Below are 21,044 nucleotides of genomic sequence, written 5' to 3'. Positions count from 1 at the left end.
CCTGCTGAAGAACCTAACGCCACGGGACAGCTGCAGGGTGACGTTTATGTGCAGCGACGCGGTCACCTCAGCCTTCCTGACAGTGAAAGGTAACTGAAGCGCTTGTGTATGGGGAGCTGTACATTTCTGATTGGAAAAGGCAAACAAACCAGGAAAATACAATGAGCAGCAGAGGAAAAGTTGCATTTTGTTCTTAGCTAAATCTTCTACCTACACAATAAACGGACGATGTTTTACATTTTCCATTTTTTCTTGTTCCATATGCCATGACATGGAGAGAAGCAACGTCAGTTGACGATGAGTTAGCAGCAAATGATGGTCTTACATCTGTCATTATTCTGATGAGTTGGGTTGTGTTTATAGGTACTTCAGGGCTCTAAAAATCAGAGTTGTATCAGCAACAATATTACCTCTCTATTGTTGTATTTTTTGCTGTTACCTGAAAACTCCTGTAGGGCTCAGAACCCCTTTCAGCGTACAAGAACAGCAATCTTCGGTCACAGCACGGTATCTCCATTGTGGTTTTCTGCTATCTGGGAAAGGCAGACATTGCTAGGTTGTTTTTTGCACCTGAAAATATTGGAAAGTTTCAGTCCCATTGATACCTTCTGTTCCAATGATATACATAACCTCCTTTTCAATGATCTCCTTGGTCTCTGAGGCCTGACTATCCAAAGCCTCAACAAAAATATTCACAAAATCTCTTGTCTGTATTTATTTTTCTGTAACTTGGGGCTTGAATTATTTTTATCTATTTTTATCTACAGGATGGCGCCTGCAGATCTTGCAGCCTCTCACCGACGTGGAAGTGTCTTTGGGGGAGAAAGCCACATTTAGCTGTGTTCTAAGCGAAGCCGTGCCGATGAATGAAGTTGCCTGGTACAGCAATGACATAGAGATCCAGCCGGATGAGGACTGGGAGCTACAGGCAGATGGAAACAAATACAAACTCATTCTGAAAAAAGCCCAGCCGCATCATTCTGGAGAGGTGACCTTTGCTTCCAGGGAAGCAATTGCATCAGCCAAGCTGTCTGTTTTAGGTAAGTGCTTGCCGTTCTGGCCCAGTGGCACTTGAAATCTCAGACTTTGGTATTGAGTTACACCACTGAATTGTCTAATCTTTATGCTGATTCTTTTCTTTTTGCCTTGCATTTCCCAAGCTAATGCTCTTAGTCTGAGAAGATGCTGCTGGGCAATTTGCTCTTTCACCAGAAGCCTCATGAGAAGAAAATTATATCAGGCTAGAGATGGTAGAAATGTCCACCAGCTTTCTTTAGCTGCAGTCTTTTGTAAAATGTAACATAGTAATGGAAATCAATTTAAACAGAGTTCAACATTACCTGCAGCAAACAAGGACATGGGAGGGAGCTGAACCAGAGTGCACATGGAAAAATTATCTGAACCAGCAGAGAATGCTTTTAAACCTGCTAATCTACTTGAGCACAGGGCAATCAGTTTTTCCAGATTAAGGAGTCACACATTAAAATCTTTATGTGTATGAGATGCTTGAGATGCACACCTTGTACCTCAGAGCTACAGGAGTTCATAGCTCTTGGAGTACATTGCAAGTAGAAAAGATGATAGTTGCCCAATTCCCTCATGGGACAGGTTAGATCAATGACCCATTGATGTCTGTCCCAACATTCAAGGTTTTGCTCCATCCCACAATGGGATAGGTGAGTCACCCAGCAATGGTCACACCAGGACAATCCCAGTGATGGTGATGAGATAATAGCAAAGAGTTTTAGCTGTACATTGTGCTTGAGATGTTAGAGAGCCACTGATTGACCATCCCTGCTTTAAATTATTGTAGATAGTCTGTCTGCCTTACTGGCCTTTAATTTGTTGGATGGGTGCATTGTGGCAGGTCATTTACTTGGTAAATATCTTGAAGACTAAAAGAATTGTTTCTGTCTTCTAAGCCAAAGTGTGAATTAGATGAGGGACATCTTCCAGTGCACTGAGTGTGACTGTCTGCTAGGACACTGCTCCATTCCTATTATGTATTTCCCTGTTATTGCCTGATGCCATGACATATGTAGCAATTACACAGAAATCAAGTCACTTGCTATTAATTTACTAGTTTAAAATTAAATTACTAGAATTACTCTGTAGCCCAACAGTAAATTGATTTCCATTAAGTCCAGACTTGAAATAAATATGATCAAAGCCCAAATGTGCTTCAGGTTTTCAGCTAAGTTCCTTGATAATATGGACAGCATAGGATCATCTTCATTTTGAGCTGGGTGAGACAAAGCAGCAGGAAAAAATCAAAACAATATATGATATTAAGTATGTGAGATGACAGTTGGAAAAAGAATGTCTTTCATTAGCAATGTAGACCAGGGCAAAGGATAACCCGGTGGTACCCAGGTATGTCTCATGGACATGGACATGTACCCTCTCAGCTTTACAATAAGGCAAATACTCAACCTGTTGTGCTTCCTTCTCATTGTCTGTAGAAGGCTCTTTATTGTTTTAGTATAAAGCATTACTGCTCATGTCATACATCACGGGACCTCTGTTGTGCCTCCAGCCCACCCGGATCCACCTGAAGAACCAGAAGTTTTAAGTAAGAGCAGTCACTCTGTAACTCTGTCTTGGTACAAGCCGTTGAGCGACGGCGGCTGTGACATCCTAGGCTACAACGTGGAGAGGAAAATTCCAGGTGTTGGCTGGCAGTCATGCAGCAAGGGCATTATCCAAAACATGGAGTTCACGGTGGATGATCTCACCCCGGGTGAGCCCTACAGGTTCCGGGTTTCAGCAGTGAACAAAGTTGGGGCCAGCGAGCCGGTGCACTTCCCTCAGATGGTGCGGCTAGGTGAGAAAGGAGAGATGTCGCCATGGAGGACTGCCAGCTGCTGTAGACTTGTGTTTGGCATGGCATGCCCGCTTCACCCCATCTCCTGGAAGAGTTCACTCCGCAACATCTTTCAGTGCTTTGCTGCCCACGCAATAGAGGAGAAAGAGCTTGGACAAATTGTTCTGGGCTGCCGCAAACAGCGCCTGCTGCGTTGTTGGCACTCAACACTTATTTTCTCCAAACTGCATTGAGCTGTCTTGCAGCCTGCACTGCATCCATGTGTTGCTCAGTCACCATAAGTTTCTTCTCTGGTGAGAAGAATGAGTCAGAAGGGGCATGTTGGAATGCATTTGGGGTAACCAAGACCCTGGTGCCAATGCAGTGGGTGGGCAACGTGGTCTTCTTCACCCATCTTTCTCTTTCGTTATATTATTTGCTTATCTTTTTCAATAACCCCCACAAGGAAATGCTGGAAGATACACTTCCTCTGTGTCTGTTGGTGAAGCTTTGGAAGCTACAGTGGGATGGAGAGCCACTCCACCAATCTTTCTTTTCTTGCAACTCTTTCTGTGATAGCTGAGTGCCCAACAAATTCCTCAAAGTGAGAAGAATAATACAAAAAAAAAAAATCCTCTTTTGCTTAAGGCTCAGGCACACAATGATGTTTTTGCAACATAACAACTGCAGTGCTTGATAAATCTGCATTTTAACAAGCCTAAGGTGTTTCGGGCAGTGGTGCCCTCACCCTGGTGAAATGCGCAGAGGGGCAGATCACACTCAGGAGTGTGCTGACTTCAGGAACTCGGGTGCTTTACAGCCCAGTCAACATCTCTGGGTTTAATGAATTTGTCCTGACTTCATTTTGAGTACCACTGCCATACCAACAGCACATCATTGGCAGGCTTCCTTCCAAAGCAAAGAAGATACAGAGACTTTTGTTTTTAATTCTTTGGTTTTTGAGAATTTTAAAATTCTTCCTAAACCAGTGTAAATACATATATTTTTTTTCCTTTTTTTTTCTTTCAAGACTGGGATGAATGCTACTTTTAATCATCTCTTTTCTTTTCTATTGTTTCTATTGTTTCTTTCTTGTCTTACCTCAGAACTTCTTCACTTCTAAGCATTAAGATCTGCTAGAATCTGTAGCACTGCTTGAATACTGGTGATGGGTAAATGAAGATCAGCAAATAAACACAGGAATGTGAAAAATGCAACCAGTTTTGCATGTATATATTTAAGTGGAGCTAGTTTAACCTCTGGGAGAGCTTGTACAGTTATTTTGGTATTATCTTTTGAAGTACAAACTTCAGATGCCTTCAGTGATTTATTTTATTCCTTTGGTTGTCTACAACAGCCAAAGCATCTATAAATGAAGGATGGGATGCTCGGATACTTTATAGAGTGATCTGGGGTGGTTAAAGCCAGATTACAGTATGTTCTTTATGTTAATTCAGGTTTTTGTCATTACAGAGCCTTCAGTGACAGTCACTCATCCTTTGGTGGGAGGATCAGTCTCAGAAGGGGAGGTGGCTCGCTTGGAGTGCAGATTATCAAGTGAAACCGAAGAGAGAGTGACATGGTTCAAAGGAAAAGAACAAATACAAGCTGGAGGGAGATATGAAATCCTCTCTGATGGAAAAAAGCAGATACTCATCATCCATTCCTTTAAACCTGAAGATCAAGGCACATACACCTGCATGGTTTCTCCAGAAGTCAAATCTGTTGCCAGCTTGTGTCTTGAAGGTACAGAGAGTACATGTTATGTTAAATCACTTCTGTTTATGGACATCCAGGGGCAGCACCACAGCTTGGACTGGAATTAATTTTCCTTTACAAGCTGTGTCTAAAATTCACAAAGAATTGTTATTTTCCTGTTCAGTATTGACCAGTAAGTGGAGATCTATTAATGAAAGTCAGCAAAGCCCTATCTAGCTGTAAAATAGGATGAGCTTGAATGATCTTCCAGGCTCCACTGAAGGTCTTAACTAGATATTCATCAACTGCACATTTAAAAAGGACATAAATTTATTTATTGTGTTTAAATATGTGAGGAATAAGAAAACCAAACTGTTGTTTGTCCATGTTTTAAGTGCATGCATAGAATCACAAGATGGAAAGGACTTCTGAAGTTAGTGTAGTCCAGCCCCCTGCTCAAAGCAGGGTCACCTAGAACAGGTTGCCCAGGACCATTTCTACTTATATTCAACCCACATTTTGTTCTCCACAGAATGCTTGGTTAAATGCCACTGACACTTTTCTGCCCAGGCTTTAGAATAACACTTCCACGTGCTTTCTCAGAGCTTACTCACAGGCTTTGACTTTTAACGACTTACCAATTTAATTCTCCTCAGTTAACACAGCAACAATGCTGAAAGAGATGGCCAGGGAAACACCCCCTGCAAGCCAACCAGAAGAGCTGGTGGATGGCCATGTCCAGCCCAGCTTGCCCCCTGAGGCTGCGCAGGAGGGCGATCTTCACCTCCTATGGGAAGCTCTAGCCAAGAAACGCCGGATGAGCCGAGAGCCCACCCTGGATTCCATCAGCGAGGTGCCTGAAGAGGACGAGAAGCTTCAGAAGTTGAGGAAGGAGGAGGCAGAGATGTCTCACTATTACTCAGAGGAGTACTCCACGTGCGATGAGCTGGCTAGGACAGGGGAAGCAGATTTCTCTTTCACAAGCTCTGATGATGAGTCTAGAGCTGGGACTCCTTCACTGGTGAACTACCTCAAGAAAGCTGGGAAGAAAAGCGTCAGTGTTACTAGCAAGGTTCAGTCCACCTCCACAGGCAAATTATGGAAACAGTGGGAGACATCCAGCGTGGAGACTGTTGTGGCTGCTCCAGGTGCCAAGCCAGATGAACCAGAAATGCCCGATTTAGATGATCCTTCCATGAACAAGGCTGCTGTGAAGATCCAGGCTGCTTTCAAAGGCTACAAAGTCAGGAAAGAGATCAAGCAACAAGAGTGTCCGGTGTTTGCTGAGACCTTCAAAGACTTCTCTGGGGAGCCTGGGAGCACTCTGCATCTGGAGTGCGTGGCCCACAGCAAGACTGACATGAAGGTCCGTTGGTTGAAAGATGGGCAAGAGCTTTCAGATGGTCGCTATTATCACATAGACAACTACAGCGATGGGACCTGCTCTTTGATTATCACTGGTCTGGATAGGAAAGATGCTGGCAAATACACCTGTGAGGCATCCAATAAATTTGGGAAGGTTTCACACAGTGCTAAGGTGGTTATTGGCGCTGAAGAACCTCAAGTCCTTCATAAGGAGAAGCAGGTTAAACCAAGCACTGACAGTGAGACAGAGAGCTCATCTGGCAGTGATCTGGATGACGCTTTCCGTAAAGCAGGAAGGAGACTTCATAGACTCTTCAGGGCCAAGATCTCGACAGAGATATCTGATGTGGAGGAAGAGCTCTTTGTCAGTGCAGATGAAGGGGACGTAGAGGTGGTCGACCATCAGACGTATCGTGAGGATGACCAGTACATCTACATCAAGTTTGAAATCTTGGCCGAGGCAAAAAGTGCCGCCACTCGATTCCGAGAGATGTTTGGTGCTCTGGGAATTCCTGTGGAGATTGACATTTTGGAGCAAGGCCCTAAAAAAATTGAATTGCGTATTGGGAAAGCCACACCACCCACCCTTGGGAAGTTTGCGCCACCAGTGGTGAGACCTCCACCGCCTTTGCTGACTTCTGATACAGGTGGGTGAAACAAACTTATTTATTCCTTGGAAAAGACAGCTGGAGCAGGTCAGAATGTTATCCTTTTACTCATTAGTAACTTATGAAAAACCCTTTGTTTGTCATTTGGTGGAAATATTTTCCTGGAAATTTTGCACTGTTGGAAAACCAGATTAAGTTCTTATTCTTTTTCATTTTGAGAGAGAGGAGGAAGGTTAATGATGAAGGAGGAGGTTGCAAAGTGTTGAGTTATCTACAAAGCTGCTTTTCACAATAGAAATGCCCTCTACTACAATAATATGGCCATAAATGCATGATTATTATACCTAAATCAATGAAACAGTTTTCAGAACAGTCCTGGGGGAGAAAAGACATTTTGTCAAGGAGAGGAGCAAAGGCACTGTATAGTTTGCTCTGTGGTACTGCAGTGATTATGGTTTTAAGGAATATCTTCATACTGTTTGTTAAGGAGTTTCTTCTTGACTGTTGTCATGGAGAAAAGATATCGCTCTGCAATTAAAAACCTATAAGCCAGAAGTTTCCAGGCACTAGGCAGCAGTGCTCTTAAAGTACATCTTTCAACACAACCAAGTTTTTCCTTTCTTCAAACTACCCTGATTTAGCTCCCATGTTTCTGACCGAGCTCCAAAACCAAGAGGTGCAAGATGGGTATCCAGTCAGCTTTGACTGCATGGTCGTTGGCAAACCGCTCCCCACGGTTCGCTGGTTCAAGGATGGGAAAGCTATTGAAGAAAACGATCATTACATGATCAACGAGGACCAGGAAGGGTGCCACCAGCTGATCATCACGGCCGTGGTCCCCACTGACATGGGAGTTTACCGCTGCCTCGCTGAAAACAACATGGGAGTCGCTTCGACCAAGGCTGAGCTTCGCGTGGACTGTAAGTCTCAAAGTCACTGTAGTAAAACCAAAGGGAAGGGGTCCTCCTCAGAGGTGGATGAATATTTTCAAGAAAAACACTGTTTACTTTTAAAAATGCGTACATTGCCCACTGAATGTTTCACTTGCAAACCTCTTGGGTTCGTTTGGATTTTGCCAGCACCAAGGCAAGGCGCAGAGCAAAGCTTGTCAAATCAGCAGAGGTATTTTCCAGAATCCAGGGCCATGTAGGACACTGCTGCAGTATCAGTGTGAAATTGAACTGCCAGTCACTCAGATTAGTAGGAAAACTATAGTAAGAAAAGCAGCTTCAAAGCTCATATCATAGAAAACACTCCCTTTTCCATTTAACAGTGACCAGCACCGACTATGAGACAGCAGCGGATGCCACAGAGACATCCTCTTACTACAGTGCCAAAGGTTATATCTCAAGGTAAAACAGCAAACTCCAGCTCTAACTTCTGACTTGAAAAGATCAATATGTATATTTATTATATCATGTATATTTATTTCTATCAAGCCTGGTTTTGCTATATGTGGCAGGGCCAGTTTAATGTCAGAAAGGAACAGCTGGACATTTATCATGCCCAAATGTTCTCTGACTGCCTTCAGGCTCCCCTGGGTATTTCCTCACAGTATCACTCCCTCACTTTTAATGACATATAATGTTGAATCTGCTGTCATGATGGCAAAACCCACAGACTGAATTAACCTAAAATAGTCAATTCTGATTCCTAACTCTTTTGTGGTTTGTTGACTTTCTTCTTTCTAATCCTGACTGCTTCTTAGCCGAGAACAGGAGGAATCTATGACAGAGGAGGAGCAATTGCCCCAGATCTTCGACGAGCTTCATGATATTCATGTGGCACCTGGAGCATCGCTGGCGAAGTTTCACCTGAAGGTGAAAGGTGAGGAGAGCATTCTCTGAGCATATTTGTTATGGAGAAGCAATAAGGAATAAAAAGAGATAGTTGTAGTGTCCTTTGTTGTCTTTATTAAATGAAGCAGTCCTGGACTTGCCTTACTGTATGAGTGGGTCGCTGCTACACTGCTAAAACCTCCATTCTGGTGTTGTCTGTCTATGGCAAGGAGAGGTAGGGATCCTCTTGGTTTTTTTCTGATTGCTGCCCGTAAAAACAATGAGAACTATTTTAGCTTCAGTGGTTTTGGAGCTGGTATTGAAACTGTGGTATAAGCTGGGCTGACTTTGGCCCACATTTTTCTTCACTAATAATTTGAGCTTTTGTTTTTGTGTATGTTGAAAATCCGACCCAAACCTCACCTTCCCAACCTGGAAGGTATTTGGGTATGCAGCCAATATGGGCAGTGCCAGAAACTGAAGAGACGGGACAGAATTTCAGCAATTAAATAGAATTTCATGAATTTGCAGCCACAACTCCTTGAAACAGCAGCCCTGGGCAGAGCTGAGGATTCCTTGACTGCTCAGAAGGCTCTGCTTCATTGGAGAGGGTCCCAAATCGATGTCGCTAATGCATTTTGTTCTCCATGTCTGTAACTGCTCCTCTCAGGGTACCCGCAGCCTCGCCTTTACTGGTTCAAAGATGGGCAGCCGTTAAAGCCCTCGGATCGCATCCTGAAGACCGATAAACGGGAATTCCACTCGCTGGAGATTCGTGATGTCACCAAGGCAGATGCTGGCCAGTACTCAATATTTGTCATCAACTCTGCTGGCTCTGCGTATTCATCGGCCAGGCTGGTAGTCAAAGGTAAGTATTGCACTATTTCTGGCACCTGATTTACTCTGTTCCAGTGACTCTGCATTTTATAGATTTATTTTCCTTGAGAAAGCCTACCAAGGTAAGTCAAGGGAGGTGGGGAAGTCTGTAGATAAAAATTACTTGCTTTAATCTTGATTCACATATAAATTTACTGTGTCCTAAAGATGAGATATGTCACTTCTCTGGGATTTGACTGTTGTCTCACAAACATACATTTTATTTACATTTTATTCCTGCCCAACCTCACTTTAATGATTCATTTTATTAGAACTGAGGGCCTCTTATAAATCATACTCATATTTCTGTGCAATATCTCCTGCAAGAGGGTAATCTCCTGGGATAATTTTTATTTTTCTTCAACTCATGGACAGAAAGGTATTCGTATTTGCCATTGTGTTTGTTCTCCTTGTGTTACAGATCCTGATGAGAAAGAAGAGCCATCAGAAAGAGGTGAGGGAAGCCATAGCAGGTGATAACAGAACCCCTAGGAATTTTTCGGTTGTCTGAACTCACACAGAAGGTGTCACCATGTTTCATCAATTATGTCCTTTTCAGATTCTCAGGAGCAGCTGATACCACCAAGGTTCCTAGAAAGATTTACTAATAAAAAGGTGAAGAAAGGCGCAAGCATCACATTATCTGTAAAAGTTGAAGGTGAGTGGATAGACACCTTGCTTCTCTGCATAAGTCTTGGATTGCACAATTTTGTGATACATGCTGAGCTCTCTCTGGCCCAAGCCTTTGTAACCTCATCTCCTGCACTTGATGTCTGGGACTCTACTCCCAGCTTTGTAAAAGACTCTGTGTGCTTTACAGCGGAGCATCTGCCCCATCTTCACCTCCATTTGCCTGTATGCTAAAAAGGAGTTAATAACACTTGTTAGTCTTATGAAGATGTGTTGAACAACAGAATAGGTTTTACAAAAGGATTTAATATCCTTATATCTGCACCATAATAATGCTTATGTTCCTTTATTATCTATTATGCCGGTTATTGTTGGAAAAGTATCAGGAAACAAATCGAAACAGCATTAATTCACAGCGTGGCTCATAATTATAAGGAAGGAACACCATTAGGAAAACTAATGCTCATTGCTTTGTTTATCCTTTAGGACATCCACCACCAGCGATTACTTGGCTGAAAGAAGAGTCTCGGGAAGATATCCTGTGGATCAAACCAGACACTCCTGGCTATAAACTTGCCAGTTCAAATATGCATCACAGTCTAATCCTGCTGGATGTTAAAAAGAAGTACAGCGGAGCTTACACGTGCATTGCTACCAACAAGGCTGGCCAGTCCATCTGCACCGCCACCGTGGAAGTTGCAGATGGTAAATCTTACAATACAAACACGTTCTCTATGTTACCTTTTATGAAGTGCCTAAGAGAAAAGCAAGTGTGACTCATAAGGAAATAAATCATAGCTGGAAAAAAATGCCTTTCCCTAAGATTGACCATGAATTTACTTGCCTTACAAATGTTTACATTCTTTACTTCTATGTTTGATTTCTGACCCTAGGTAGAATTAACAGCAGCATCTTTTCTGTGCAAACAGAAAACAGCTCTAAGAATCAATCAAATTAAGCACAAAGGGAAAAAAGGAAGAAAGGCAATGTAAAGTAACTAGAAAAGGTCACCATTTGAATAATTATTTTGAGTGCTTCATTCTGCTGACGTATTTTGTAGTGTAGAATTGCCTTAAGGCAGCTGGCGTTATTTGATTCCCCTTTTGCAGAGCTTTCCAGGGCCTCTCCTGGAACAATTCCTTCAGCAAGGTGGGGAACAAGCAAATGCAAGCTGGGAGTAGGGGCAGCACTGTGAAGCACTCCATTCTTCTGTTATCCTTCCTTGCATGCACTAAGAGCTACAGGAGCATAGCTTAAGCAGTGCAGAGAAATGGGCAACCATATGTGTACGTGTACTGGGAAAGGAGCAAACTATTTGCATTGTATGAGTGGGAGTGTGCAACCCAGATCAGGAGCTGCTAACCGGGCAGATTCAGTATTCCAATATTCCCAGTAATCCGTGTCTAGAAAATGTGCTTACATTCAACACCTAAAAAGAACATGCTCTGCCTTCTGTCCTCTAATGCTAAACCCTAATCTTGCAGTGAAAGAGGCTGAAGTTCTGACCCAGGAACGAGTGATGGTGTCCGAAGCCATCATGACCACACTGGGGTAAGTGGTTGGCTGAAGTGGAGCAGTGCAGGTACCACCCTGCCGAAGTTCCCATGAGTCACTTTTAGACAGTGTTCCCTTTGAACATCTTATAGTGGGGGTTGGACTCGATGATCTTTAAGGTCCCTTCCAACCCAAACCATTCTGTATTCATGTCTCAGCACCAGATTTAAAATAGGTTGAGGTCCTAGGATGGAAAGTGCTATAAATACTTATATACTTACATTGTATATATAAATACACAGCCATTTATGTTTGATTATCAGGAAGGATAGGAACAAGGACAAAAGAAAAAAAAAGGGTAGGTCATATAAAACTCTTGCTACTTTTTCATCTCCTTGTGAATGCCAAAAAAATTCACAAGTCGAGGCCTGACTGTTACTTGCCAACACTGAAATACACTGATGCTTCACAGAAAAAGTAGTAGGTGAAAAGGCTCTGCTCACAAACTTCTTGTTGATAAATGCATCTCAAGAATGACCTCCTCAATTAGCCTTTCTTGGCTCGGATATTAGACAGATACAGTCTGAGAAGTGGTATCCACCTGAACACGCGTTAGATTCTAAAATATGTCCAGCCTAAAGGGCTTGACTGGTCTTGCTCTGAAGTGTGAAGAAAGTGAAGAAAGCTGCAGTGTGAATTCTGTTGTTCCACTGCAACCTTTCCCAAGGATGTTCCCAGGCTCTTTTAGGCAAAATTAGTGTACAGTTTATATATGTATAATGTATAGTTTATTATATATCAAGTGGAGTAAGCTTCCCTTTTCTTCCTATGTACTAATAGACAATTAGGGCAGATGAACTTACACAGTGAAATTTTATATCCTGCCTCCGAAAAGTGCAGGAATAGCAGAGATGTTGACTCCAGGACATCAGAGCTGTAGTCATGGGAAACACCACAAGCACTTTTCATCTGATGCAAGCAAATGCTGGTAGTCCTTCACATCTGTGAAGCCACCTTCTCTCTGTGTTGACAACATAGTCTCCTGCCCCTTTCCTGCTAGCGTGAATGAATTTGGTGCTGCTGATGTAACAAGGATCTCTCTGGACCTCAAAACCACTGCAGTGCAAGTAGTTGGTTTGCTTCCCCAAAACAGGGGCATCCTGATGTGATGGGAGCAGCTCTCTTGGTAGGACCCAACCCACTCCCTGAGCAGCCAGGTCTTCTCAAGCAACACTTTGAAATAAAAAGCAGGAATAAGGAGAATTCTCAGGTGGGATTTGGTTCAAAGACTGACACCCAAGTGCTGCTGTGCCCATATGAGCCAGCTGCCCCAACTCTCATTTCTTATAGTGGCCCTGGTGATTATCAGCTACCAGCTCTTGCGGTCCAAACCAGATCCTAACTTAGATATTCCCAGACTTCACATACATAGGAAGGTTTCTGATTTAGCTCTCTTCACTATACATTTTATTTGAAATTTAAACTCTGCTTTACTCTTTCCTTTTCAGAGCTATTCATCCCTCTGAAACAAGGGAAGGTAAGAGAAGCTACTTTCTCTCTCCTACTCCTGCCCTTCACCTCTACAGCTGAGATTGTCTGTGTATTTCATGATTACCACCTATTTTAGTCCTGTTTTTCTTGAAACTGTCTCAAATATTGGAACTTTTCAAGACTGGTCTCTGTTCAAGGGTGTGAATGTTTTGGATGAAATGTGAGCAAGCAGAGTTTTAAAATCAGAGGAAGTGAAGAAAATGAGACCTTCCTTCCTCAGAACATTTTGTTACTCAGAAAAGATGACTTTCCAGTGACATTGCCTGCTTAACAGAAAATCCTCTGTTTTCCAGGAGACCTTGAAGCTCGTAGAGAAGGTGTACCCAAAAGCCCTATTTCATTAGCTGATGTTGGCTCAGAAGAGTTCTTCCAGAAACTCACTTCCCGTATCTCAGAAATGGTATCTGCAAAAATAAGTCAGGGTAAGGAACCTGGCAAACACAATTTAAATCAAATTAATTTGATTTAAATATGTGATTTATTATTTTTATTTAGGTATAACTTGGACTTTAAATATCAGTGAGATTTATGAAGCAGGGTTTGAGACAGTCATCTTTCATAAGGATATCAACATTTGTAAATGCTGAGGGCTAAGAATATTTAATAAGAGCCCATCCAAGCTTAGTCTACAGTTCTGAACTAGGAAAAAAAGCTGTTACAGTAAACTAAGATCACTAAATGTCCATTTTATGCATACAGTGTTTATTTAAATCAGCAGAAGGAGCTGTAAGCTTCAGAGTGCAGAGCAAGTTGTAAAGCGTATTTTGAACATCTTAACTATTTCAAGTTCCTCAGATATTCATCACTCCTGAGTCCTGTTCTGAAGACTTCCCACATCCTCAAGTTTTAGCTCGCAGTGGGATTTTTAAATTCAAGTTAGGCTGAAAACTGTGTGCGCAGCTGTGTAGTAATCAATGATTTGTTGAAGTAAATGAAAAAATCTGGTGTATGTATCATATACTGATACTTTGAAGCAAAAATAGAGGCATTACCTCTCCTACAAATATCCTTGCAGTGCAGTGGTAGTACATGCAGCAGGCATGCAACCTCATGTACTGAAATGTCCCAACTATTTATTTAATCCTAAATATTATTAGGAGATAATACACTAGCATGAAATACTACAAGAATTCTTCCTAGGGTGTATTTGTTTTTATGAAATTGAAAATTATTATGGATTTGGTGCAGGTGCAGATTGGAGCTCTTTATTTCACACTTTGCTGTTGCTCTGCTTTTTTAGCTACGCTTCGAGTGCCTGGTGCAGAAAGTGATGACGAATCAAAAACTCCCTCTGCATCTCCTCGCCATGGGCGATCCAGACCTTCATCCATTGCTCAGGAGTCCTCCTCTGAATCCGAAGATGGGGATTCCAGAGGAGAGGTATGATATCCTTATGGACAAATTTAACACAAGGAGAAGACTTCGAATAACCAATTTCCTATAGTTTAAGGATCTCCATACCCTTTAGGGATGCACTTTGTTTTAGTGGGTATATTTAGTAGTTAAATACTGGGTCTGAGGTACAGAGCACAGAGAGTCAGATTCAGATGCTCACTGGGTGATCTTGAACGAATTGCTCAAGTCAATGTGGTCAGAATATATCCATTAATTGGCATCTTTCATTTTCATAGCTGAGCTTCAGAAAATCAGAGCTTGATTTTCCATGGCCTTGGATGGAGTTGACCAGAAGAATTTTTTTGAGTTCTTCATGTGAAAAAAAAAGAGAATTTTGTGAAAATTACAAATTGGAAAATGTTGGGTGTCTATTTCAAACACTTCCTTAAGAGATTTAATTAAAACTTTGGAAATGTTAACCTATATTGACATTTTCAGGACCACTGTTTGTTTTGCCTTGGGAGAAAAATCCACTGTTCATGGTGCAAATCAAGAACACCTCAGGTAGTGTTGAAAATATGACCTGAGCCTCCCAGAGACTTAGAGTTCAACTTGTGAAACACAAAGAGCGATTCTCCTTGCTGTACAGGGGCTGGAGAACAACACAGATAAACTCTTATGTTCTGCTGCTGTTACTATATTCTATTTTCAGAGCACAAAATAACTGTATTTTCATGCCTGCAGATCTTTGACGTCTACATGGTCACAGCTGACTACGTGCCCGCCTCACCAGACAGGGAGACCATCACTTTGAAGGAAGGCCAATACGTGGAAGTCCTTGATTCAGCTCATCCTCTGAGATGGTTGGTCAGGACTAAACCCACAAAATCCAGCCCCTCTCGACAGGGTTGGGTATCTCCCGCTTATCTGGACAAGAAATTAAAGGTGACCCATCATGCTGTGTTTATTTTTCATGTAAGATTACTTGGTCCGATGGCAGTTTAGAGCCATCCCTTTTGCAAGGAGTGATGGATGATGCAATTGTTGAAGGGGTCTGTAACAGGATTGGACTTCTTCATGTTTTGATCAGACATTATTTCTGTATGTGTGCAGAGGTACCTGGGTTTGAAAACCTAATCATCCTCTGGCAAATAAAAGAAATTTCACACTGATTTAGGAATTGTTGAAAGGGGCTGTGAACACAGGGGGGAAATTCCTCAGTGTGCACTGGTAACTTAAAAGAATAATTCTTTTTTCTTGTATCTTAGTTGTCACCAGAGTGGGGAACAACAGAAGTTCCTGACTTCCCTGGAGAGTTTGTTTCTGAAGATGAATATAAAAGGAAGCTGAGGTGAGTTTGTACCATTTGGTACTTGTACCTTTGGGTTTTCATGCCTTTTGAGCTAATACGAGTGTTGGCCTCTAGATCCCTCTGGTCAGAGTCACTGGTTTTGTTCTGCTGAGTCCTGCCACCTCCCCTTTCCCAGAATCTAACAGAACTTTGATTCTCTCAGACCTGTAATTTGTGTTCAATTAGTTTTTGCCACTGATTTCAGCCTAGGAAAATTCCAGGCAGTCTAAATCATATCAGATAACTTGAAAGGATGGTCTTACACGTTGTAATTGTGGAGAGTCTCTGATTTCACGAAATCCTAACCTACAGTACCTCTGTGCTTTGGGGTGCCCTATATCTGAGGATGATGCCTAAAGACTGAGTGAGAGCACTCAACCTTGTGTTGCTCCCTTGCAGTACAGCAGACCACTGAGTGTGTGTTTATGGAGATACTTCCTTTCTTGATTGCATAAATGCTATTGAAGTTGCTACTCTCTACTTTACATAGATCCTTTTGTTGCTCACGCTCTGTTTTATCTGCCCTAACAGTAGATGCCTGTAAGGTGGATGTAGGGGTCACTCCATGAGGAGGGTGTCCAAGTTCTGTTTATGGTCAGAGAGGATCAGCACACTCCAGAGAGTCTGTTCCTCAGATCATATCTCTCTACTTTAGAGCCTGAAAATCTCTCAGCATGTCAAGGATAACTGTGATGATTTTTCTGTGATTTCTTTTTGCCTATTCGTCTTCCTTTCAGTGTTCTCATTCAAGAGCTGTTGCTTTCAGAAGAGGATTACATTCAAGATCTTCAGTTCCTCCAGACTCATCACCTTAAGTACACTGAGACCTGTCCCAATGTCCCAGGAGCCATCGCCAGTCAGAAATCCACCATCTTCAGAAATATCGATGACATTGCTCGCTTCCATTCCAGGTGGGCATCCCCACATATCTTCATTCGGGACCAAAGAGTGGCTCACATACCTGGTGTCAAAGCCACAGTAACCATTAATCCTGGGAAGGACGTGGAGCATTGGTTGTGCTAAGGTGCAAGGGAATTGATGGTCCTTTTGGGATGAGAGATGATGGTACAGCCTAAGTCAGAGCATAGGGTTGGGTTTCCCGTAATACACTTCAGAGCTTCAAGGCTTCATAAATCCAGCTTATTTCTTACCCTTTTAAGCAAATTTAATTGAGAAACAGTGAATTATTATAAAAAGGCATAGAGACACACAATTATCTAAAACTGATGCCTGCATCCATGTATTCATTTAAAATGCACCCAGCTGCTCAGGTACAACACCATGGCACAAACCCTCTGTCTACTCCAAGCAAGGACTTACTGCAGATCTGCTGTTCACAGAGCTGAATTACTTTTGCTTTCCAAGGAGAGGAAGTGTTGTACAACGTCTTGTGAGCCTTGGGCTTTCCATTACTAAGGGGCTTCCTTTTGCACCTTGATAGCCTTGCTCTCATAGGAAAGGATCATTCTCATGGGAAGTACCTGCCAACAGAATGAGAATCACCCTTTCTTCCCCATTTTTCTACCCTGTGGTCCTAAATTTTGGGTTGCCCTAGGTAGGGGTCAATGATACGCACACACAAAGCTCAGCAGCCAGTGAGCATGCAGTGTCTTCCCTGATCAACACGTTCTTTCATCAGAACTAGCAGCATTGTAAGCAGAAGCAATGAATAAAGAGTTCGAGCAAGTTGCAATGAGAAGTATATGGTTACTCTGGGAAAAGCACTGTGGGTGGCACTGCTTCTGCAATGAAGAAGACACTTACATGGGACATCTTGCAATTTTCCTGGCTGGGCCACATGAATGGATTTCCCTTCTCTTTCCTTCTTCTCTTTCTTCTCCTTCCTTCTTCTTTTATTTTCCCCTAAGTAACTTCAGCTTTGAGAAGTGATGCATATTTCAACATCCTCTGTGAAACAGAGTGGGGATCTCTGTCTTCGTTCATGTTGATGGCTCATTGATGCTTAAACTGAGGCATAAGGGTCTGGGGTGGGGTTAACTTCCCAACTGGAGCTAAGCCCTTGAAGGTTATCCCTACATTCAGGCTGAGGGACAGCATCATAGTGGATGAAGAGGCATTGAGAAGTTTAATGCTAAAGTGTTCCTTATTTCCCCCAGACATTTCCTTTAATCTGTATTCAACTGAAATTGCCTGGTTTAAAAGTCTGGGGCTGTGTTCTGGCCTCATTCCATCACCTTCTCCTCAGATGTCCTTTTTTCTTTGTCTCCACAGCATCTTCCTGCGAGGCTTGCAGAAATGTGACACTGATGATGACGTGGCCATGTGCTTTATCAAGCATGAAGCAGAATTTAATAAGTACATCCAGTACCTGGTGGGGAGGGTACAGGCTGAGTCAATTGTTGTCAGTAAAGCTGTCCAGGACTTCTACAAGGTAAAACAGTAGTCAAATTACTGCTGAAAGTGTATCCTACAACCCACTGCATCAAGAAATGTAGTTATTAATCACAAATGTGAAATCCTAAAAAGGATTATTAAATATTTCTGTGGGAAATATTTTCTTTGCTAAATATAATAATTTTATATTTATTGTTTAGCTCTTCTTGTTTGGTATAATCAATATGGGAACATATTTACATAAACTTACGCACTTATGAATATTATAAACAGAAAGAGGGTAGATTTGGATTGGATATAAGGAAGAAAATCTTCACTATGAGGGTGGTGAGACACTGGCCCAGGTTGCCCAGGAAAGCTGTGGATGCCCCCTCCCTGGCAGTGTCCAAGGCCAGGTTGGACGGGGCTTTGAGCAGCCTGGGCCGGTGGAGGTGTCCCTGCCCATGGTAGGGGTTGAACTGAGGAGGCTTTAAGGTCCCTTCCAACACATACCGTTCTGTAATTCTATAGTTATAAAGATTATACAGATTTGAATGTGGCTGCGATTATGTAAATGTAATTGTGGGATATTTTAAGGGCCACCACATTAAAAGACCAAGTAAAATCCCGTAAAATCCCATAAAATCTCAGTAGAGATACGGAAATCCTGTTTCTCTTCTTCAGCTGCTCAGGGTTGAAGTTCATTAGGGAAAACACACAAACAACACTCCAGATCCACGAGCACATGTATGGTCGTGGATCCCTTGAGTAGCAGCACAGCTTCTCTGTTCATCCTATAGCCCTGCACAGATCCTGAGCACTTCGACTCTCTCCACGAGCCTCCTCCTCACTAGCGAGCCTGGTTTGATGATCACTAGAAAACAAACACACATGTTCACACTCACCCCACATTCACAGATCCCTCAGATTGTCAGCACAAGCTCTCAGCCTCCCTCATATCCATGTGTGGACCCTGCATCTCCTACTTGTAGCTAGTCCAGTGTGAAGTTTCCTGGTGAATTGCACAGTTGGACCCATGTGCACTTGGTTCTGCAAGCTCTGGATCACTTTTCCCCAGCGTCAGTCCTGCAATGAAAAGCAGACAAATTCAGTATTTCAGACATCTTGCAGCCTAAAATGAAAAACAGCTGATATAGCATGGAGCAGGGTTACAGGTGCCCAAAATATGGGGTAGTAAGGTCCAGTAGAGCTATCCAGTTTTGAGTGAATTATGTCTATGAACCAGCATCATATGAACCTTTTTGAGGGAGTAATGTTTTCTGTTGTTCTTTATAATAACCTTTCCTCATTCTTCTGTGTATTTTTTCAGAGATACACAGATGAAATTTTAACTCCTGAAGATCCTTCGCGGCCACTTATCCCACCACTGCAGCACTACCTGGAAAAACCCATAAACAGGATCCAGCAGTACCAGACAATAATCAAGGTGAAGAGCTTGTATACACTTGTGTCTGATATGTTTATGTTCTGCTTTGTGCAGCTTGTGTAGGAAAAGAATTTAATTTTATTTCGTATTTCTTGGCTTCCTTCTGATGCAACTACAATCAAAAGCTGCTTGAGTAAGACAGTGCTCATCACCAGTGACAGTGCTCTCTAAATAGTTTTGTAAATGTAAATCCAGACACAGGTTCACAGTCTCCAACCCCATAAAGTTCAGCAAGCTTTATCTGAGTGATCTTTGCATATATGCATCTAGATATTAAAAATATATTAAAATATATGGTTATTTACATATATATACGTGTATATATAGATATATGAATATGTGTATGTGTGTGTGTATATATATATAGATAAATATATATCTGTGTGTGTGTGTGTATATGTATATCCATGACAAGTATGAATTTCATTCACACTCAGCAACAGGTATGTTATAAAAAAAAGAAGTTTCCAATGTGTAAGGTATTGAGTTTCCACTTTATTTCCCTGTGTTTTCTACTGACATTATAGTAAGATGAAATTCCTGTTTTCTGAAAAGCTTTGCCTGATTCTACCCTCCTAAGATGTTTCAACTTTCAAGCTTTCTTCTGTCCTACAGTGTCAGGTTCTAGCCCAGACTACAAACAAACATCTCAAAGTAGCACTTAAATAGTATTTTTCATGGGAAATATCAGTGGGATAAGACAGCCAAAATATTTCTGTATTCTGGTGTTAGATAAATCAGTAGTTCAAATAGTTTGAAGAACATTAACTTTCTAATTTTGAACACGTGCCCGCACACAAACACCATTTTTAAGGGTCTTTTGTAACAGAGAGCAAGCACTTTTCATGCTTTCATTGCTAAAATAAAAAGAAACATAAACAAATGTGAAAAGATAACTGTTATTTTCTATTTTTTCAATCTAATATCAACTCATAGTGCACCATTGCCACATGAATTGCTTGCCTCATGATATCATCAGGGTAAGCACAAGAGAAATGCAAAGGATACATTTAGGATTGCTGTGGGTTTTTTTAAGTTTTCAGTCACTAAAACATATCTGGCATTTGCTTCAACTTTATCTTTGCTTAATATCAACTGATATAAGAAAAGTCAGACTAGTCAGTCATTGAGGCTGCAGAATGGGTGGGAAAGAAGAGACTTTAGTAGCTAAACAGCACATGGTGAAAGAATGAGATAAAAGTTACTTATATGAAAGAGCTGGAATAAATATTGCAAAATTCTTCATCTACCAAGGAAATGTACTTTTTTCTGACTGCCAAGTAAAATGTTCTTCATTCATCTACAGGAATTAATCCGAAACAAAGCAAGAAATAGCCAAAACTGCACTTTGCTGGAGCAGGCTTATGCCATTGTGTCTGCGCTTACCAGAAGAGCAGAAAACGACCTCCATGTCTCACTCATTGAGAATTATCCGGGCACCTTGGAAAGCCTCGGTGAACCCATCCGACAGGTAAGTCCATGGGAGTCAGAGTGCGTTCAGTTGTAAGGCTAAATTATAGTGTTGGGCATTCATCTATCCACATTTAGACATCCAAAAACACCCCAAGAGTGCTTACTTCTCCCTAATGTTGATGCTGTCAGTCTGATGCATCACCTTTAGCATTAGAGACAAGCTGCTGTGCTGTAATAAAACAGAGACACATAAGGTGACGATGTAACAGTGAACATTTCTTATCTGTACACTGAAAAATGAAGGCGAGACATCACTGTGGTAATTATTCCAGATTTATCACTAAGTGCTTTTTTTACTTTG

General features: G+C 41.9%; 1 protein-coding gene across 1 annotated transcript in view; it reads left to right on the top strand.

Moving 5' to 3' along the window:
* Window positions 1–21,027, top strand: part of LOC104540755 (obscurin-like) — a gene marked incomplete at its 5' end in the record, with an annotated part of 21,226 nt that extends 199 nt beyond the window's left edge. Inside the window, 23 exons of the mRNA XM_010184632.1 lie at window positions 11–89; window positions 768–1,040; window positions 2,537–2,824; window positions 4,277–4,549; window positions 5,158–6,513; window positions 7,116–7,394; window positions 7,748–7,826; window positions 8,183–8,301; window positions 8,923–9,120; window positions 9,550–9,582; window positions 9,688–9,786; window positions 10,245–10,463; window positions 11,243–11,309; window positions 12,761–12,789; window positions 13,097–13,225; window positions 14,044–14,183; window positions 14,883–15,050; window positions 15,407–15,489; window positions 16,227–16,400; window positions 17,722–17,881; window positions 19,154–19,270; window positions 20,577–20,741; window positions 21,016–21,027. Of these exons, the coding sequence (XP_010182934.1) occupies window positions 11–89; window positions 768–1,040; window positions 2,537–2,824; window positions 4,277–4,549; window positions 5,158–6,513; window positions 7,116–7,394; window positions 7,748–7,826; window positions 8,183–8,301; window positions 8,923–9,120; window positions 9,550–9,582; window positions 9,688–9,786; window positions 10,245–10,463; window positions 11,243–11,309; window positions 12,761–12,789; window positions 13,097–13,225; window positions 14,044–14,183; window positions 14,883–15,050; window positions 15,407–15,489; window positions 16,227–16,400; window positions 17,722–17,881; window positions 19,154–19,270; window positions 20,577–20,741; window positions 21,016–21,027 (4,539 nt within the window). The remainder of the gene's footprint in view (window positions 1–10; window positions 90–767; window positions 1,041–2,536; window positions 2,825–4,276; window positions 4,550–5,157; window positions 6,514–7,115; window positions 7,395–7,747; window positions 7,827–8,182; window positions 8,302–8,922; window positions 9,121–9,549; window positions 9,583–9,687; window positions 9,787–10,244; window positions 10,464–11,242; window positions 11,310–12,760; window positions 12,790–13,096; window positions 13,226–14,043; window positions 14,184–14,882; window positions 15,051–15,406; window positions 15,490–16,226; window positions 16,401–17,721; window positions 17,882–19,153; window positions 19,271–20,576; window positions 20,742–21,015) is intronic.
* Between the last annotated feature and the right edge of the window lie 17 nt (window positions 21,028–21,044).

Source organism: Mesitornis unicolor, unplaced genomic scaffold (assembly GCF_000695765.1).
Source record: "Mesitornis unicolor isolate BGI_N332 unplaced genomic scaffold, ASM69576v1 scaffold11625, whole genome shotgun sequence".
NCBI lineage: Eukaryota > Metazoa > Chordata > Aves > Mesitornithiformes > Mesitornithidae > Mesitornis > Mesitornis unicolor.
This window is presented reverse-complemented; position numbering and strand designations above follow the sequence as displayed.